Raw genomic sequence first — 16,032 nt, forward strand, 5'->3', positions numbered from 1 at the left:
GTACACAAATTGGAACCTAGAGGTCAATGTTGGGTGCCTTTCCTCAATCTCGCCACTTTACTTTTTGAGACAGTCTCTCACTGAACCTGAACCTGACCTCCTACGTACACCAGTGTGGAGGTCACAGGCACCTGCTGCCAAGCTCACCTTTCACACGGGCTCTGGGGTTCCAAACTCATGTTTGTACGACAGTTCATACATGGAGCCTCCACAACCCTTGGTCATGTTGCTTTTTGTTCCTTAATGTCACACGAACAATAAGACTTTGGGGAGTGGGTATTTGGGGACAAGGACTCGTGTAACCTAGGCTGGTCTTGAACTTGTGGCATTCTTCTGCTTCAGGCGCCCTAGTGCTGGGGCTAGAGACCTGCACCGCCATGCCCAGCTTACGTTTTTCTTCTGTGGACGAACTGTTTGGTTTTACTGGCGTTGTTTTTGAACTCCTGATGTCGTAGACACCTGGATGTGGGATTGCAGGTCTGTGCAGCGCAGAACGCGAAGATATTTGTCTTGTGCCCACGCGCATGTCTCTCGTTTTTGTGAGTGGGCAGGGTAGGGTCTCATGTGGCCCAGGCTGATCTCAAACTCCACGTACGGTCAAGGATGACCTTGAACCTCTGCTCTTCTTGCCTCCACCTCCCAAGTGCTGGCCCTGGTTTTACGGGTGTGCCCCAGGCCCAGTTTCTGAGGCGTTGGGGTGTGAATTTGAAGCTTTGTCCAAGCCTATATACTGACCTGCCCTCTGCCTCTGAAGATATTCCTCTGTGTCGGTGTTCTCCTTTAACCTAGATCCTTCTGCCACCATTGTTGTGACAGTGTGGGGCAGGATTCTGTTCCTATATGGACAGCCAGCTGGACCAACGCTAGTCATTAAAGACTGTCTTTATCCTGTGCTTGGCATAAACCACACGACTGTTTGTGTCTGTCTTCTGTCTTCTGTCCAACAGGTCTGGCCATTTATCCACACACAATGCCACACTGTTTTAGTTAGTCTTAGTGTTGGCATTAATATCCAGTAAGGCTAGAGAAGGCTTCAGACATGGAGGAGGGAGAGAAGGGCGACAAGGAGGAGATGGAGTTGGGTGGGGGAGGCTCAACCTGAGCAAAGCAGGTATAGAAACGCCATTATGAAAACTGTTACCTTGTATGCTAATTAAAAGAAAATTAAAACAGCACAAAACCAAAAGGTATCCACTGAAGAAACTTCTCCCATCTCATTCTTCTGCCTCCTCCTCTTCTTCATTGTAAGTAGCTGTCTTTTATCCTTCCATTTCTACTGTTTTTCTGAAAAATAGAATCTGTTTTCACACACAAGCATGCATGCCTGCCTGTCAGAACTTTGTTAGGGTTGTGTGCTTTGGATCTGTCAGTCAGCCTGAAGCTGACTTCTTTAAAACACTGAGCCAGCCAGGCCGTGAATAGCATGTGCCCCTCCATTTATTTTGGCCCATTTGGATTCCTCTTAGCAGTGTTGATAGAGGGAACTGCTGTTTGATGAAGTGGGTGATCTTGCTGCAACACAGGAACAGCCTCCTGTTCATGGGGATGTAGTCCCAGAGCCCCAAAATGACCTGGCCAATTACCCAGCCAGAAGACAGCAGAACGAGAAGTCCGAGCATCCCGCTTGACCAATCTGGACCGCTCGACGGAGGGTGCTTCAGCAAGCAGGCACACAGTGATGAGCCGAGGGGTGGCTGCATCCTGAGTGCACACACCGGCTGCTTCCCGTGTCTTGGCTCCTGTGGCTGGCTGATGATCCACTCCCACAGTGCCGAGAGGCATGTGCACCCTGGGCATGTCCACAGCACAGACCCAGAAACAAGGCAGACAGGGGCATGTGACCCACCTGGGGTCTGCCAGTCAGTCAGGGGAAAGCTGTGTTTGAAGTTGGGCTCTTAAGTGCCACACAACCCTTTGTTCTAGTTTTCTTCAAAAGTCTGTATCCCCGGGGCCAGTTTTCTGCAACTCCAGAGAGCCATCAGGACGCTGGCTGCTCCAGTAGGCTGGCTGGCCCCTCGGCAAACTCCCAGCCACTTGTGGGCCAAAAGCAAGAAAGCACAGCCTCTGCGGTCGGACCGGGTGAGTCCCAGGCCTCCTTGTGCCACAGCTGGCTAAGTGACCTTAGATAAGTTTCTTCCCCTATCTGAGCGTCCCAACAGAGAGCAGACATGATAATAGACCCTGCCTTGCTGAAGGAGACGAGGGGCAAAGATGGGGCCATTGGAAGCAAATCGTCAACTGGGTTCTTTTTCTTACATCACTGCAAGAGTTGTCCTGGGGATTAACAGGACCAAGCCCAGATGCTCAGTATCTCTTCCTGTATGACCACAGGTGAGCTACCCACATGTGCTGGGCTTTAACTCTTACGTAGAGAAGTAGACACCTTGGCAGAGCTACCTCCTTCCACTACTGCAATCTTGGCATATGCAAAGGGCCTTGGAGGGCCCGGGACTCACTCAGCCTGGGTTACCTTTCCTTGGTGTCTACATCCATCTGAACATGGTTAATATGTCTTTGGGTAAGAATAATCTTCTTGTGGCCCTTAGATAAACTCCTGCTACAACTATCTTCAGACCCAAACATGCATCTGTAGGTAAACAGGGAAAACCATGGCACAAGGCTTCTTTCCCTTTTCCCCTTGGCTGCCAGGTATGTAGCTGCTGGGCTCTGTGCAATGTAGAAGTGACTTGCTCATTGAAGGCAGTACAGCAGGAATGAATCCTGAACCCGGAGACATTCAGACCCCCTGGCGCTTTGTTTAGCACTGTGGTGGGTGACTTCAGCACTCTGAGCCTGCTTCCTCCTCTATAGAGAAATGAGAACCCTCTGAGTTCTACCTCCTCCCCCCAGGGTAAGCCTGACACCTCATCTCCCAGTCTGTTTCCTCTCCTGGGACATCCATGGTCACCTTGGCTGGTGGTGGTGAGGACGCAGACAGTGCTGCCAGGAACCTGCTACCCAGTAGCCTTGTACACAGCAGTTGATAAAATGAGTGGTTATGACCCCGAGGTTTGCAAATTGAGGCTTTTCCTTCTGTGCTGAGGACCAAATCCAGAGCCTCGTGAGTGTCAGGCAAGCACTCTGTCTCAGAGATAAATCCCTTGGCGTTACATGATAAGAGCTTTGCTCTGGAGCCCAAGCCCACCAGGATCTCTCGGCCCTCCTGCAACCTTCCTGTGGCAACTTTCAAGCAGCCCTGTAAACTGCAGCCTGGCTTCCAGCTTCCTGAGCTGGGGGATGCGTCTTCGGTAGGCATCCCCGGCTCAGGTTAGTCTTTGCAGGTGTACCGACTGCTACCAAGGCTGGTTCTGTCAGAGCTGGCCCCACAGAAGAGCCAGGCCCAGCCTCCCACTGCCACTGTTCTAGAGGTTCCTGGCAGCGTATAACTAGAGTGACGCTCACTCGCAGGGCCTGCAACCCTTGAGTGGCTGGTGCCAGAGGAAGGTGGCATCTCTGCAGTGGGCGGGGCAGGCGGCTGTGTGCTGAAATCCAAGAGCAGCTAGACTGGAGGCTGTGGCCAAAGCCTGATGGTACCCCACCTGCCCTGTCGTCTGGGTGCTGTGGGAATATTTCTGACCTGCCACCTGCTTTCCTAAGCCCCTGTGCCCTGGCCCTTGTCTTTTCTCACTCTTGAGGCACACTGGAGCTGGTCCGACCTGGGTACCCATCCCCACTCCATTTAGCATCTGAATGCCTGAGGCAAGGGACTCCACTTTCTGTGGTTCTGTGTCTATAGATGGATTTACAAGCTGTCTTGTTTGGTGTGGCATGATCCCACTGTCTGGAGAGGCAGGAGAGGGTCATGGGATGCATCTGTGGTCAGAAAGCCCCAGGCACAGCACATGACCAGGGCCCCACATCCCTCCCATCCTTTCATGCTTCTGCCCTAGGTCTGGTCCCGGATCTCCTACCCCATGCAGAGGGAGGTTCCATGCTTTCTCAGCGGGCCCTGTGGAGGAGCTAGATTGGTAGCGACTAGAGAAGCAGGGCTGTAGAAGATCAGCATGGATCAAGGGAATACTCTCTGGGGTTTTGCTAGCCCGGGACTCTAGAGGGCCCACCATTGTGCACTCCTGCCACTCAGTGGCTTCTGGAACCCCGTGGAACCTGGAAGCTCTCACAGCACTGTTTCTAGTTGCTTCTCCCGTCCCACTACAGGGGTCTCCCTACTGGCCCAAGCCACTGTCCCCACCCTCACTCAACAGCTTCGTTTTCTTCTCAGGGCTGGGTGGCCGCACCCTTGGTTCGTGTTTTAATGCAACTGCTTCTTGTGTTTGCTTACTTTTGCCTGCACCTGTCACTCTAGATGAGGTGGGCCTACTGTCACTGCGGCTCCTTCTCTCGAGGCTCTTTTCTTCCTCTCCCTTCTTCCTCCTTTTCTGTCTTCTCCCAGTCAGAGCCAGGCCTCTCTGTAGACATCTTATGCAGTGGGCACCGAGTGGGGCCAGCTCTGTGTGGGGAGCCAGAGGGGAATGTGTCCCCGGGAAGGACAAGAAGGCAGCACCTGCTGTGAGGGGTGAGGGCAGAGCTGAAGGACAGGACAAGGTGCAGAGGGACCTCAGTGAGTGAGCAATTACCATACATACCCAAATATAAGACAGTCTAGAATCTATCCAGACTCCAGGCAGAAGGGCAACCTCCATTCTTCCCAAGAGCCCATGCATGTAGATCTAAATTGTCCAAAAAACGAACATGAAGGGAAGAGGGACAGTCAGACGTCCGATTAAAGGGTTAATTTATTATCCTATTTGCACATCCACGTTTTAAACTCACGTTGCTTAACACGCTAATTCAGAACTCTGGACCCTCAAGAAATTCTTTGATCCCAATTCTTTTCTGTATGACTTGTCACTGTGCCCTCATGGAGGAGGTGGCATTTCCCCAAAGCGCATCTTCTCCGGGGGGTTGAGGCGTTCAATCTCAGCCTTGCAAATCTATGTGTGCCACTTGGGCAGTGCACCCCCACCCACTCAGGCCGGTGGGGGGTTGGGGCGGGGGTTCAGTGGCTACAGGTGAGCCTCCATGACAACACAGCCACTTGCTGGAGGGCTCTGAAAGTGACCTTTAAAAGGCTGGTGCCGCCACGAAGTCCTTTTGCCTTGAGTCCTTTTATCTGAGTGAAATTCCTCAATTCCTTTTATAGCAATGGTGACCTCTTTAAGTACCCCAGGCTCGCAGAGAGTGGAGGCCCATCCTGCTAAAGCACCTTTGCCCACCAGAGTTTGGGGTGAAATTCTAAATAACTGAGAGCACTTGTAATTGAGAATTAGGAACTCAGCACAGAGCGGCCCTGGATATGGCTTCCTGGAGGTGGAGAGCTGAGAAGCAGACGGGGAGGCTCTCCGCTGTGCACCAGGTTTTATCCACACAGCCTCAAGGGGAACTTGCCCTCGGCAGCTGGGAGCTATGTTTCAGGGTCTCTTCCACTCAGTGAGCCTCAGTTTCCCTGTCTGTGTTGTGGGGGCAATAACCCTAAGGCAATGGGAGGACAGAGTATGGGATCTAGAGCCCGAAAGCAACAGTGAGGGACGGGGTCTCCTTAGACAACCCATCACCCCTCCCCCATCGCGGTGTTTCAGCCTGCGAACTGGGACTAGGAAGGACACTAGCTCCCTGGCTTCAGTACAGGAAAGTAGCTAAGGCTGGACAGGTGCTAAGGAAAGACCTATGCGGTGGGGAATGCTGGCCACCCCGACTCTCCCCACCTCACACATAACCCCCAACCAGCGCTGCCGGGACGCTCTCAGTGTTATCGCTGGCTTTGATCGCTACGTGATCTTAATTGCTAATCTTTCCCGTCTCTTCCTGGAGAGCAGGGACTGCACCTGGGGCTCAACCCAAGGCGATGAAGGAGGGACAGTGAGCTAATGACCGGCCTCCTCCCCCGCCTCCCTTACACACCACCGAAGTCTTCCCTCCTAAGTAGGTGGCCCAGGGGACGGAGAAGTCCCCACCCCTCCCCAGCTCACCCTGGCTGGACTGTCACGGAGCCCTTGACACTGTCCGGCCTGACCTGCAAGGGTGCGCCTCGCCCCTGGAGGCGCCGGGCACCACCCAGAGTGGCCCCAGGGCCCGGAGGAAGCCTCGGCTCCCGCTGGCCCCTCCCGAGGGGCAGAACGAACCCGGGCGGCCCGCGCGGGAACGGCGAGGGCGGGAGGCCAGCCCCGCCCCTCCGGCGAGCTGCCCGGTGCAAACTTTCAAAAGACGCGGCTGGCGGCGGCGGCCCCGCCCCGGCACGGTTGGCGGCGGGCGCGGGGGCGGGGCGGGGCGGGCGCGCCCCGGCCGGTGGCTCCGCCTCCTCCCGCCGCCGCCCGCACCGCTCAGCTGCCGCCAGCCGGTCGCCGGTGCGGCGGCGATGCCCCGCAGCCTGGCCGCGGCCCCCGGTCCGCCCAGCTAGTCCCCCCTTCCCCCGGCGCCACGACTCTCGGAGCAGCGATGGGCAACACGGTGCACCGGACCCTCCCAGGTACGCCCGGAGCCGCGCCCCGAGGTGGCGCGGAGCGCTCGGTCTTCCCCGAGCCGCCCCAGCCGCCGAGCCCGGGTGCACGGGAGAGCCTGGCTGCCGGCCCCCGATCCCCCGAGCCTCACCCCTGCGGGGCCGTGCGGACACCCCCCCCCCCCCGACCCTCCCGGCCTCGGCCGTGCGCCCTGCGCCTTTGTTCCAGCCCGAGGTCGCTGAGGATCGAGCCGGGGGGCCATCGGGGCTTCCCCTGGCCCGAACCCCCAGGGGGGCTGCGGGACGCCGGGTGTCCTGGGTCTCCTGGCGCGGCCCGCGGGCGCCCCCGCCGCACGTGCTACTTCTTGGCATCGCCTCCCTCCCGGTGTCCGCTCAGCTGGGGGCTGTCCAGCCCCATCTGAGCCGCTGCCGCGGAGCGCATCGCCCCCTAGTTAAAAAGCGCCCTAGAATTTCCCAGAGCGGAGAAAGGCGGTGGGCGAGGGGCGTTGGGCGTGCGTGTGTGCGCGGAGGCCGGGGACGCCACGCCTCGCTGAAAATACCTAGCGACGGTGGAACAGGTCAGCTCGCCCAGGCTGTGTCACTGCCTGTCTGCAAAGAAGCGTCCTCCTAGGGAAATGCACCCCGGTTTTACACACGAAGAAGTTAGAGCTCACAGCAGGAGACGTGAGCAGATAATGGCAGTGGTGGGAGACGGCATGGGCCCTGTCTGCCCCGCCCCCCACGGCCCCAAGTCTTCGGAAGTGTTTGGCCATAAAGCTGGTCGGTCTCAGCATCCTCCGGGAAAGGCTGAGTGTGTGTGTGTTGGAGGAGGGTGGTTCAGAGGAGAAGCGAGTTGGCTGTAGGTCAGATTTAGTGCAGCCGGGCGGGCACCCCATCTCTTCTCTGACACCCCCACAGCAGTTATCCGAACAGAGTTGTCTCCTCCCCTGGAAGGGACTGTCTGCATAGTGCCAGCCTGAGGCCCAAGGGCTGCTGGGGAAGGAGACGGCCCCTTGTACTAAGAAGCCCGCTGAGCCGCTTTCACTACTGTCAGCCAGGTGGAGTCCCAGCTGACAGGTCATCTGCTGACATTTAGAACCCGGCTCTGTACGAGATAAGAGTGGCAACACGGCTATTGCTAGGATGGGGAGACCCAGCCACCAATCCCGAGGGTCCTGAGGTCTCATGAGGGATGTCAGCCACGGGAGGCCAGGACCGAGAGAGACACCACTCCGTGCTCACGTTCTTAATTCAGAATGTCTGTGCTATTCCGGTTGGTTTTTCAGAAAGCTATTCTGCCACCTGTGGGTCACACTTGGAGTAAGGGAAGGGACAGGCAGCCTCACCAGGTGGCCACACGTGGAGACTGATGCAGTGGTCCTTCCCCTCGGCTCTGTGGGTGGAGCACTCTAGGCTGGGGGCTCAGGGTCAAGGCGGGTCGTCACCCCCCTCCCCCCGTGGTATCTAAGTGTGTGAGCCTCCTACCGTTTGAGGGACTAATGCTTGCACCAAGGGAGAGGGAGAGGGGGGACATCAGCTAGCAGGTGCCAAGAAGGTGAAGAGCTGTATGTTGTTCTCAGATCTGGCTGCCGTCAGCTTCTTGAAGCTTTATACCCTGGACCAGTCTTCCCTGTCCGGTCAGTGTCTTGACATCCGGTTCTGTGGTCACCTTTCCCGGGAGTCCTTCCGCAGCTCTGCTCTGCTCTGTTGCCGGGACACCCTCCTAGGACTGCTTGTTCACATGACTGTGCCGCCCTGTCGCTGCATCTTGCTGTGACTCTCCATGGGGTTCCGTGAGGACAGGGCCCATGCCTTGATCAGCGTGTTCCCTGGCTTGCCCGTCCCAGAGCCTAGTGCCTGGCGCAGGCTCAGAACCGGGTGGTGGAGCGCAAATGGAGCCTGCATCTTTGGCTGAAGGAATGCTTGGCTCAGGCTTGCCCTGAGGAAGCCTGTGCTTTCCTGCTCGGGGAAGGCACACGTGAGTGGGGTTCATTGCACAGGACTAGAAATAGAGGACTGGCATTTGCCGAGCACCTGCATCCCGTGCCAGGCTCCCTGCATGCGTGGCTGCAGTCACACGCCGAGCATGCGTGTTAAGGCTGCTCCACTCCCTTCGGGCTGTCTAGAGTCTCCCTCTCTGACCTCCCAGTGGCTCCCACTTCCTTCCCTCAGGCCTCTGCTCCATACTGGGTCTTGACATTGTTGGTTCCCTCCCTGGCCCTTCCTTAGCTTTGGGGTTCTCCTGGGCGTATGTCACTGTGTGACACGTGTGTGTTTTAGGTGACTGCTGTATGCTGAGTATCTGGGGTAGGGGCTGAAACACAGGAGATGTTTGGATGGTTGGTGAGTGAACCAAGAGTTTCATTCTCCCGGCCACCCTGCACAGCTGCCCCATCACTCCCATTTAATGGATGAAACGGGAAGGCTTGGGAGGTCAAATGACTGGTCCTTGCCTACACGGCTCCTCTAGTTGGCAGCGCCAGAGTTGAAATCCAGGTTTATTTAGCTCCAAAGTCCTCTTCTTCCTGACAGACATTCTCCTCTCAAGGAAGGCTTAGATAACATTTATTAAGTGCCCCCGTGGTTTAGATAATGTTTATTGGGCATTCCACCTCGCACATGGCATGGTATGGGGCACAATAAGGAAATGCCAAAGAAAGGGAATTGCCCTTTGGTTGGCATCAGTAACCTCCTTGGCAGCTCTCTCAAGCTGCACCGACATACTTTGGTGCATAGCCTTGACCCAGGAGAGGGCAAGGGTCAGCAGGAGACCTTGCGTCCGCTGAGCTCCTACTGTGTGCTACAGCCTCCCTTTCCAGCTCCACCCTGCAATGTAGGGTATTAGTCCCCTCCAGTTTAGAGGAGGGGACACGGACTGGCTAAGTCCAGCTCACACAGGCATCAACCAAGCTGGGACTTAGCTGACTGAGATCCATCAGGTTCCTAAGGCCACACAGTCTCGTTCTCCTCACTTCACTGGCCTTCCGCTGGGTTTTATAAGGGGAAAATAAACAGGTAAAATGGGGGAGGGCATCACTCCAGGAGGGGGTGGGTGGGAGGAAGCAGTCTCTCCTTTTCTCCCAACCGGCACGTTCTAGACCCTTCCCTGTGCACCTCTGGGGTTCACAGCCCTGGCTGTGTTTACCCACAGCACTGATTGGAGGAGATGCTGAATTCAAACTATAGACTGGGTTTAATCATTAAGTTGGCCAATGCTTGGCCAAGCCAATGGCTTTCAGTGTCTGGGAGTCTTGTTTGAGGAGATATGCTGAGTCTGCCCTGGGCGACACAGGCAGGCCAGGCCAGCCCTTCACTGTGTGTGTTCAAAAGGGCTATCTTTGATTTCACAGGCAACAAATGGAGGCTCAGAGAGGTCAAGGGCACTATACCCAGGAGGAGAGAGAGAGAGAAAGACACACACATAGACAGACTGACTGACTGACTGGCTGGCTTAGGCTTCCTAACCTACTCCATAGCTTGCAGATGCTAAGTCTAGAAAGGGTGTACTCACACCTGCCTTAGAAGACTCTTTCCACAAAGCCCCTCTCCTCATCAGCCTCAGACAGGGCCCTCCTAGACAAGACCATCTTAAACAAGGCACACCAGAACAAGATTCTCCCAGACAAAGCAAACCTGGGCAAAGCCCCAAAGCTGATTGGCTGCTCCGCTTCACAGCATCCTGTCTGATCACTGAGGTGGTGTTCCTAGAGCAAGGAGCTGCCGGTGTCCCAGAAACATCACTTTGTCAGTCCCTGGGAGGGTAGCAGTCTTGGTCACCCTTCAGTAGCCAGCCAAAGGCCAACAAGTGACAGTCGCTTTCCTCTTCACGCCCTCTCCTCTCAGCTGCAGTTTGGAGCTGAGTTGAGCTTTCTTTGTCCTCTTGGCCATATGTCCTCCTGTCCCACTCAGGTCAGTAGAATGTCACTTGTATCTGAGCTGAGCCTCTGAAAGCCACAGCAGCTCCTTCAACTGCCCTGAGACCTGCATGCTGCCAACTAGTTCTCAGAAAGGCTGGGCAAGATCCCTTGGTGCTCTAAGGATGCTGTGCGCTGAGCTATGAAGACGGTGGAGGTAGGGAGAGGAACTGGGGTCTGTCCTGTGTGAGTGAACATTGGAGAAGTGGTCTGTGGTCTGGACGGACCAGTTGGACTTCTGTTCCATCCCCTCTGCTTCCATTCTGTCCCTCCCCCACTGTGGGGGATGGGGAAGGCTTCCTGGAAGAGGATACCTCTGAAAAGAAGTCCAGCTGACTGTCTGCTTGCCCTTAGGATCTCCTGTGGCTTTGTGGCTTGGTTACTCTGTTCTGTGGCCACCGACACCTGTCATGTGCCAGGCTTGGGGTGCAGGCCTGAGTGCCACAGCCAGAAGGGCAGCATGCTCCCATAGAGTAGGACCAACTTAATGCCACCCCATGGCCAAACCAAGTGGGGTCACCAAAGTGCCTGTCTGCTGTGGGTCAGCTCCAGCTCCTTCATGCTCGTTAGTGATACGGCATAGAAAGGGTACTGGCATGCACTTGTTATAAAAGGATTATTTTTAAAAGCGACTCTTATTATTTTAATTATGTGTGTGAGGTTGTTCACCTAAGTGCAGGTGTCCTCAGAGAGGTTAGAGGTGTTAGATTCCCTGGAACTGAGTTATTGTGGTTGTAAACTATCTGGTGTGTGTGCTGGGAACCAAACTCGGGTCCCCTAGAAGAGCAGCAAGTGCTCTTACATGCTGAGCAATCCGTCCAGCAGTAAAGATTTGTTTTATTTACCTGTTTGTAAGTGGGAGTGTGCATGCTCTTGTGTGTGTGTGTGTGTGTGTGTGTGTGTACATGTGTGTGTGTGTAGCACATGTGTGAAGTGTCTGCAGAGGCCAGAACAACATTCAGATCCCTTGGCTCTGAAGTTATACAAAATTTTCAGCCTCACATCCATTCCTGGTGCTAGGAACCAAACACTGGCCCTCTGCAAGAGTAGTGATGATGGCTCTTAAACCCTGAGCCATCTCTGCAGCCCAAGAGGATTCTTCAGAAACGGGGTCTCACTCTGTATGGTCTAGCCTGGCCTTGAACCCAGCAGTCCTTCTGCCCCTGCTCCCTAAATGCCAGGGTGTCAGCCACCACCCTGGGTTCATATCCATGTGACAGGCTAGATGTATCTCTCTGATGGACATGGCTTTTGTTGACAGAGGCTACAGGGGAGGTGAGGGCAGGGCCTGGAGCCCAGACCTTAGAATAAGGCCACCCTGAAGCCCGGATCCTCAGCATGAAGTGGGGACATGAGGGGCGGGTCCCAGGCAGGGGAGGGGAATTCAGTAGGATGCTGGGAGCAGTAAGCAAGACAACACCGTGACCATGGCTGTCCCTGGGGAGAGACCTTCCCAGTCCTGCCCCTGGGGACTCTACGGACTGGCTGGCAGGTGACGGGTCACTTTCAGCCTCATATCCAGGACTGGATTGGAGGATTCCCTTTGGGGACATTGGAGATACTGCTCTTAGGCCCTTTCCAGAACACCTGCTTTCAAGAGAGAAAGATGCCCCACTGGGCAGTTGGCTCACTCAGCTGGAACAAGGACCATAGCCTGGCTTTAGGGGGCTGGGTTTTAGCAGGGACACAGTGGCGATGGGAGTGACAGAGGAGGTGGGAGGAAGATACAAGGAGCACTTCCTGGAGGAGGCATACTCTACCCAGGGAAGGAGGAACTTTGCCAGGAAAGTGGGAACAGCTGATGAGGGCAGGGCGCTCAAGGTCAAAGACCCCAAGTCGGGGGAGAAGATAGGAGCAGAGCTGAAGAGCTCAGGGGGCCAGTACTACTGTGGTGACAGGAGGGGTGGAGATAGTGGGAGTGTCTTACAGGTGGGGTGCAATCTACTCGCTAGCTTCCCCAGCAGGGCCAAGGCCAGGCTATTTAATCCTCCGTTGGCAGAAATCCTCCTCACTTCCTGTCTGTATTTAGTGCTGTGTTTTGCGGGAGTGAAATAGAGGAAGGCTAACAGTGGGAGCATTTGAAGCAGAGGTTAAGGGGCGAGACGAGGAAACAGACTCAGAACAGTATTGAAACCTGCCCTGGGTCAGGTGGCTGGGAAGTGGCAGGTGACCAACCCAACCCCAACCCCAGGCCTGCCCTCAGGAGCCTTTGTGGGTCGTCAAGTGACCATGTCCCTTGTCCTCATCCTAAGCATCCCGGGACACACCTTCTCTGTCATCTGAAGGTGACTCATCCCTATCCCAATTGCCTGTGGCAAAACATCCCCACCCAGAACCCTTGGCTCTGTATCCACAAAGGTGGGCGTGGCTATGCATTGGTCTCTTTGAGGGTGCAAGGTGCCTGCCCAGGGGGACCTGCACACCCAGGCCGAGGCTGCCACTCACCACAGTCCCACATTTGCTCACCTGAGCACAGTGGGCAAAGCGGACGTGCTCTGCATGTCAGGCAAGAGCAGCCCACCCCTGCTGGCTGTCACTGACATGTCACAGGCCAGGGTCCCTGATTGTCCACCTGCATCCATGTCCTGCCTGTCCTTCAGCCAGCCAGGTAGCACCATCTTCCAAGCCTCACCCCCTCCCGGAGCTCCGAAGTGATGATTCTTCCAATCCGGCTGTGCCACACTCTGGACCAGGAGAGTGCTTGCCTGGCACCTTAGTGTGTGAATGCACCCAGCCATGCTGAGCCAGGATCAGGTGCTCTCAAAGGAGACAGACAAGGAGAGTAAAAACTGCAAATGTGCGTCCCGCAGCCTGCCTGTGCCAAGCGCTATTCTAAGCCAGGACAGTTGTTTAACCCTCAGCACAGGCCCTAACGGCCTCTGCTGATAGCCACATGTAACAGAAACTGAGGAGACAGTCCCTCAACCCGGGGCACACAGCTTCTCCAGGTTGGGGGGCAGGAATGCTCTGGGGGACTGCAGGGCGCCCCCTGCAGGTTAACACCTAGCAGTGCTGCGTTCTTTGGTTGGTTGTCCTCAATCCCACCTGCAGGCGTGGTGGGTTGGGTGTGGCCCAGGTGGGCTGTGGGTTCACCGTGGAAACCTGCCTGAGAATCCCCCATGTCTGATCTATATAACTTCAGCCCTTACCAAAGCCAGTCAGGGGACAGCCGCTGTCCTGGGGCTTTCTGGACAGCACAGCTAAAAGGAGGCCCTTGCTATCCAATTGGATGTATCCCAATTGGACAACTTGGGGCCTCCAGGACCTGTGGGCTACCTTCACACATGGGCAGGGCAGCGTGGGCAGAGGTCTGCAGTGTCCAGAGAGACAGAGTTTAGTGCTGAAGGACTTACACATGTCAGGGACCCCAGTGCGAAGAGTAGCTCAGCGTAGCCATATATCATGGATTCTGGGCGGACAGTCTCCTGTGGAGTCTTGGGAATGGATTCCCTGGTGAGCCTGAACGCCTTCTATGACCCTCCCAGCCTTGCACTTATGTTTTCCTCGTAGTTTGCAGGGGTTAGACCTAGTTTTACAGGTGTGGACACTGAGGTGACGGGAGGCTACGTGCATCCGCTAATCCAGCCAGCCTCTCTGTAATTCAGCTCAAAGGCAGGTGCTTGTGAGCGTGTTCTGAGACCTTGACCCAGGACACCTGTGAAGCACCCTAATCCTTCCTCATTCCTTCTTCTCACGGGGACTCTGCTGGCCTAGTAGCACTCTACCTCAGACCTTGCCTCCTACTGGTGGGGGAACTCTTTAATGAGTAAGCCATTTGGGGAAGTGAATGGGTGGGGGCATCTGGCTGTGGGCTGGCACGGTGCCCGGGGCATTCTGTTTACACCCTCGACACCACCCCGTTTATACCACAGTTATAGCCCTTGGGCATGTGTTTGCTTCCCCTTGGCCCCCTGGGATGATGGATTTATGAGATGGGTAGGCACACGCTCCACCTTGCGCCTCCAAAACTGCGCTCAGTAACTTTCCACTGCAGACAGCCGTTCCTTGGGCCACAGGAGAGCTAGCTTCCTTTCCCTCAAGGTTCTTGGTGTTCAAGGGCAGGAGATGGCGGAGTGGAATTTCCATGTGCTGGGTCATGGCGTAGGACTCCATCCTGGAAGACGGGGCCGTTGCTCTCAGAACAGGGGCGCTCTGCATCACCTTGCCCCACATCTTCCATTCATCAGACTGGGGCACCGAGGGCTGGAGACCGGCCCAGGGTCTCAAAGCAATTACAGCTGGACTTTGGCAAGGATCCCAAGAGAGATGTTTGAAAGAACCCTGGACTTGGAGGAAGCGCTTCGTTCAAGCCTCTGTCCTCTACGCTCTGTGTCCTTGGGCAAGCCAGCTCCCCGAGCTGAGCTTCCATCCCCTCGTTATCATAGGATGAGAGTAGCGATGGCATCCCCCTCCTCCTCAGGGTTTGCAAATCAAAGATAGGTGGAAGGCAGAGCGGTGTGCACGGCGAGACTCCGTGCGTGGCCCTCATTCTCGGAGGCAAAGGAGCTGCACTCCTAAAGCTATCGGAACGAGAAATTAGGACCAGGTTGCCCTGTCACACCCAACATCTCCTTCCCTGGCCCACGGAAACAAGTGTGGGCCCTCACGAAAGCGTGGGTTACCTGTGTCCTGGCCAGCCCCTCTCCGTCTCTGATCTTCCCATCCGTGAAATGGCCTTTGAGGTATAGATTGGGTGCCAAGAGCCAGGACCCTGTACAAAGGAGGCTCTTACAGACCCAGCACAGGCCTTCACCTCTTGGAGCAGCAGGCTGTCTCCAGAGGCCTGTGAGACAATAGAGGAGCCAGCCTAGGGTGCAAAACCAGGCACACCCTGGCCTACTGTGTGCTAGGTGTTCTCTCTAGCCTCATGATCCCGCTTTAGCTGGCTGCTCAGAGCCCCGCTGTCAGCCCTCCTGAGTCTGCTGGGCCTTACGCAGTTCCTCTAGCTCTCTAAGCCCCTCTTCTTCAGGGACAGGGCCTCTAGCAGCCACCTCTGTCTCAAGGGCAGGCGGTGGGCCTGGGCTCCGGGAATCTGCCTTCCAGCGGGCGCCCCTCAGGGTTGCAGGCCATTGGGGCTCCCCTCCCCCATGGCCACCGCTTTCCTTTTTTAGAAGCTTTGCCTTTGTTCATCCCAAGTTCCGCCAAACCGTGACCTTTTTTGAGGCTGCGAACCAGCTGATTGATGGCCTCCGCTGCCACCCTGCCTTCTCCCCGAGCCAGAGTCCCTCTCTGCGCCAGGCTCCACGGCGGCCTCGCCTAAATCTGCAGCATTCTCCTCGCAGGTTGGGATGTTAGAAAGACCTGGGGCGAGCACGCTGTGCAGTGCGAGTCTGGGGAGAGGAGCATGCTGGGGAGCTTATTCCGCCTCTGCTCCCCGTCCACCCTGTGGGGTGATGGGTGGGTCTGTTCGCACAGACGCTCAACTCTTAGGAGTACCTGCAGGTGCTCACCCCGCGCAGTGCCTCTGCTCGGGACACCACGCAGGTTGGGGGTGGGGGGTTGTGTGCAAGGCAAAGAGAGAGGGAAACACAGGCCTGGGCAGCTCTAGCCAGCTTATCAAGCTGCCAGGGCTGCCTGGAGACGCGCCACTGGTGGTGTTTGGGGGCCGAACCAGGCAGGAGTGTGCGGCAGTTAGACGCGATGTTCAAAATCTTGGCTGCCTTTCTCGTGCGCGTCCTACCG

General features: G+C 56.1%; 1 protein-coding gene across 1 annotated transcript in view; it reads left to right on the plus strand.

The window, feature by feature from the left end:
• The first annotated feature begins 6,316 nt into the window (after positions 1-6,316).
• Positions 6,317-16,032, plus strand: part of Neurl1b (neuralized E3 ubiquitin protein ligase 1B) — a 31,646-nt gene continuing 21,930 nt past the window's right edge. The window contains exon 1 of the mRNA XM_021635628.2: positions 6,317-6,466. Within this exon, the coding sequence (XP_021491303.1) occupies positions 6,436-6,466 (31 nt within the window). The 5' untranslated portion in view covers positions 6,317-6,435. The remainder of the gene's footprint in view (positions 6,467-16,032) is intronic.

The sequence above is a fragment of the Meriones unguiculatus genome, chromosome 11 (assembly GCF_030254825.1).
Source record: "Meriones unguiculatus strain TT.TT164.6M chromosome 11, Bangor_MerUng_6.1, whole genome shotgun sequence".
NCBI lineage: Eukaryota > Metazoa > Chordata > Mammalia > Rodentia > Muridae > Meriones > Meriones unguiculatus.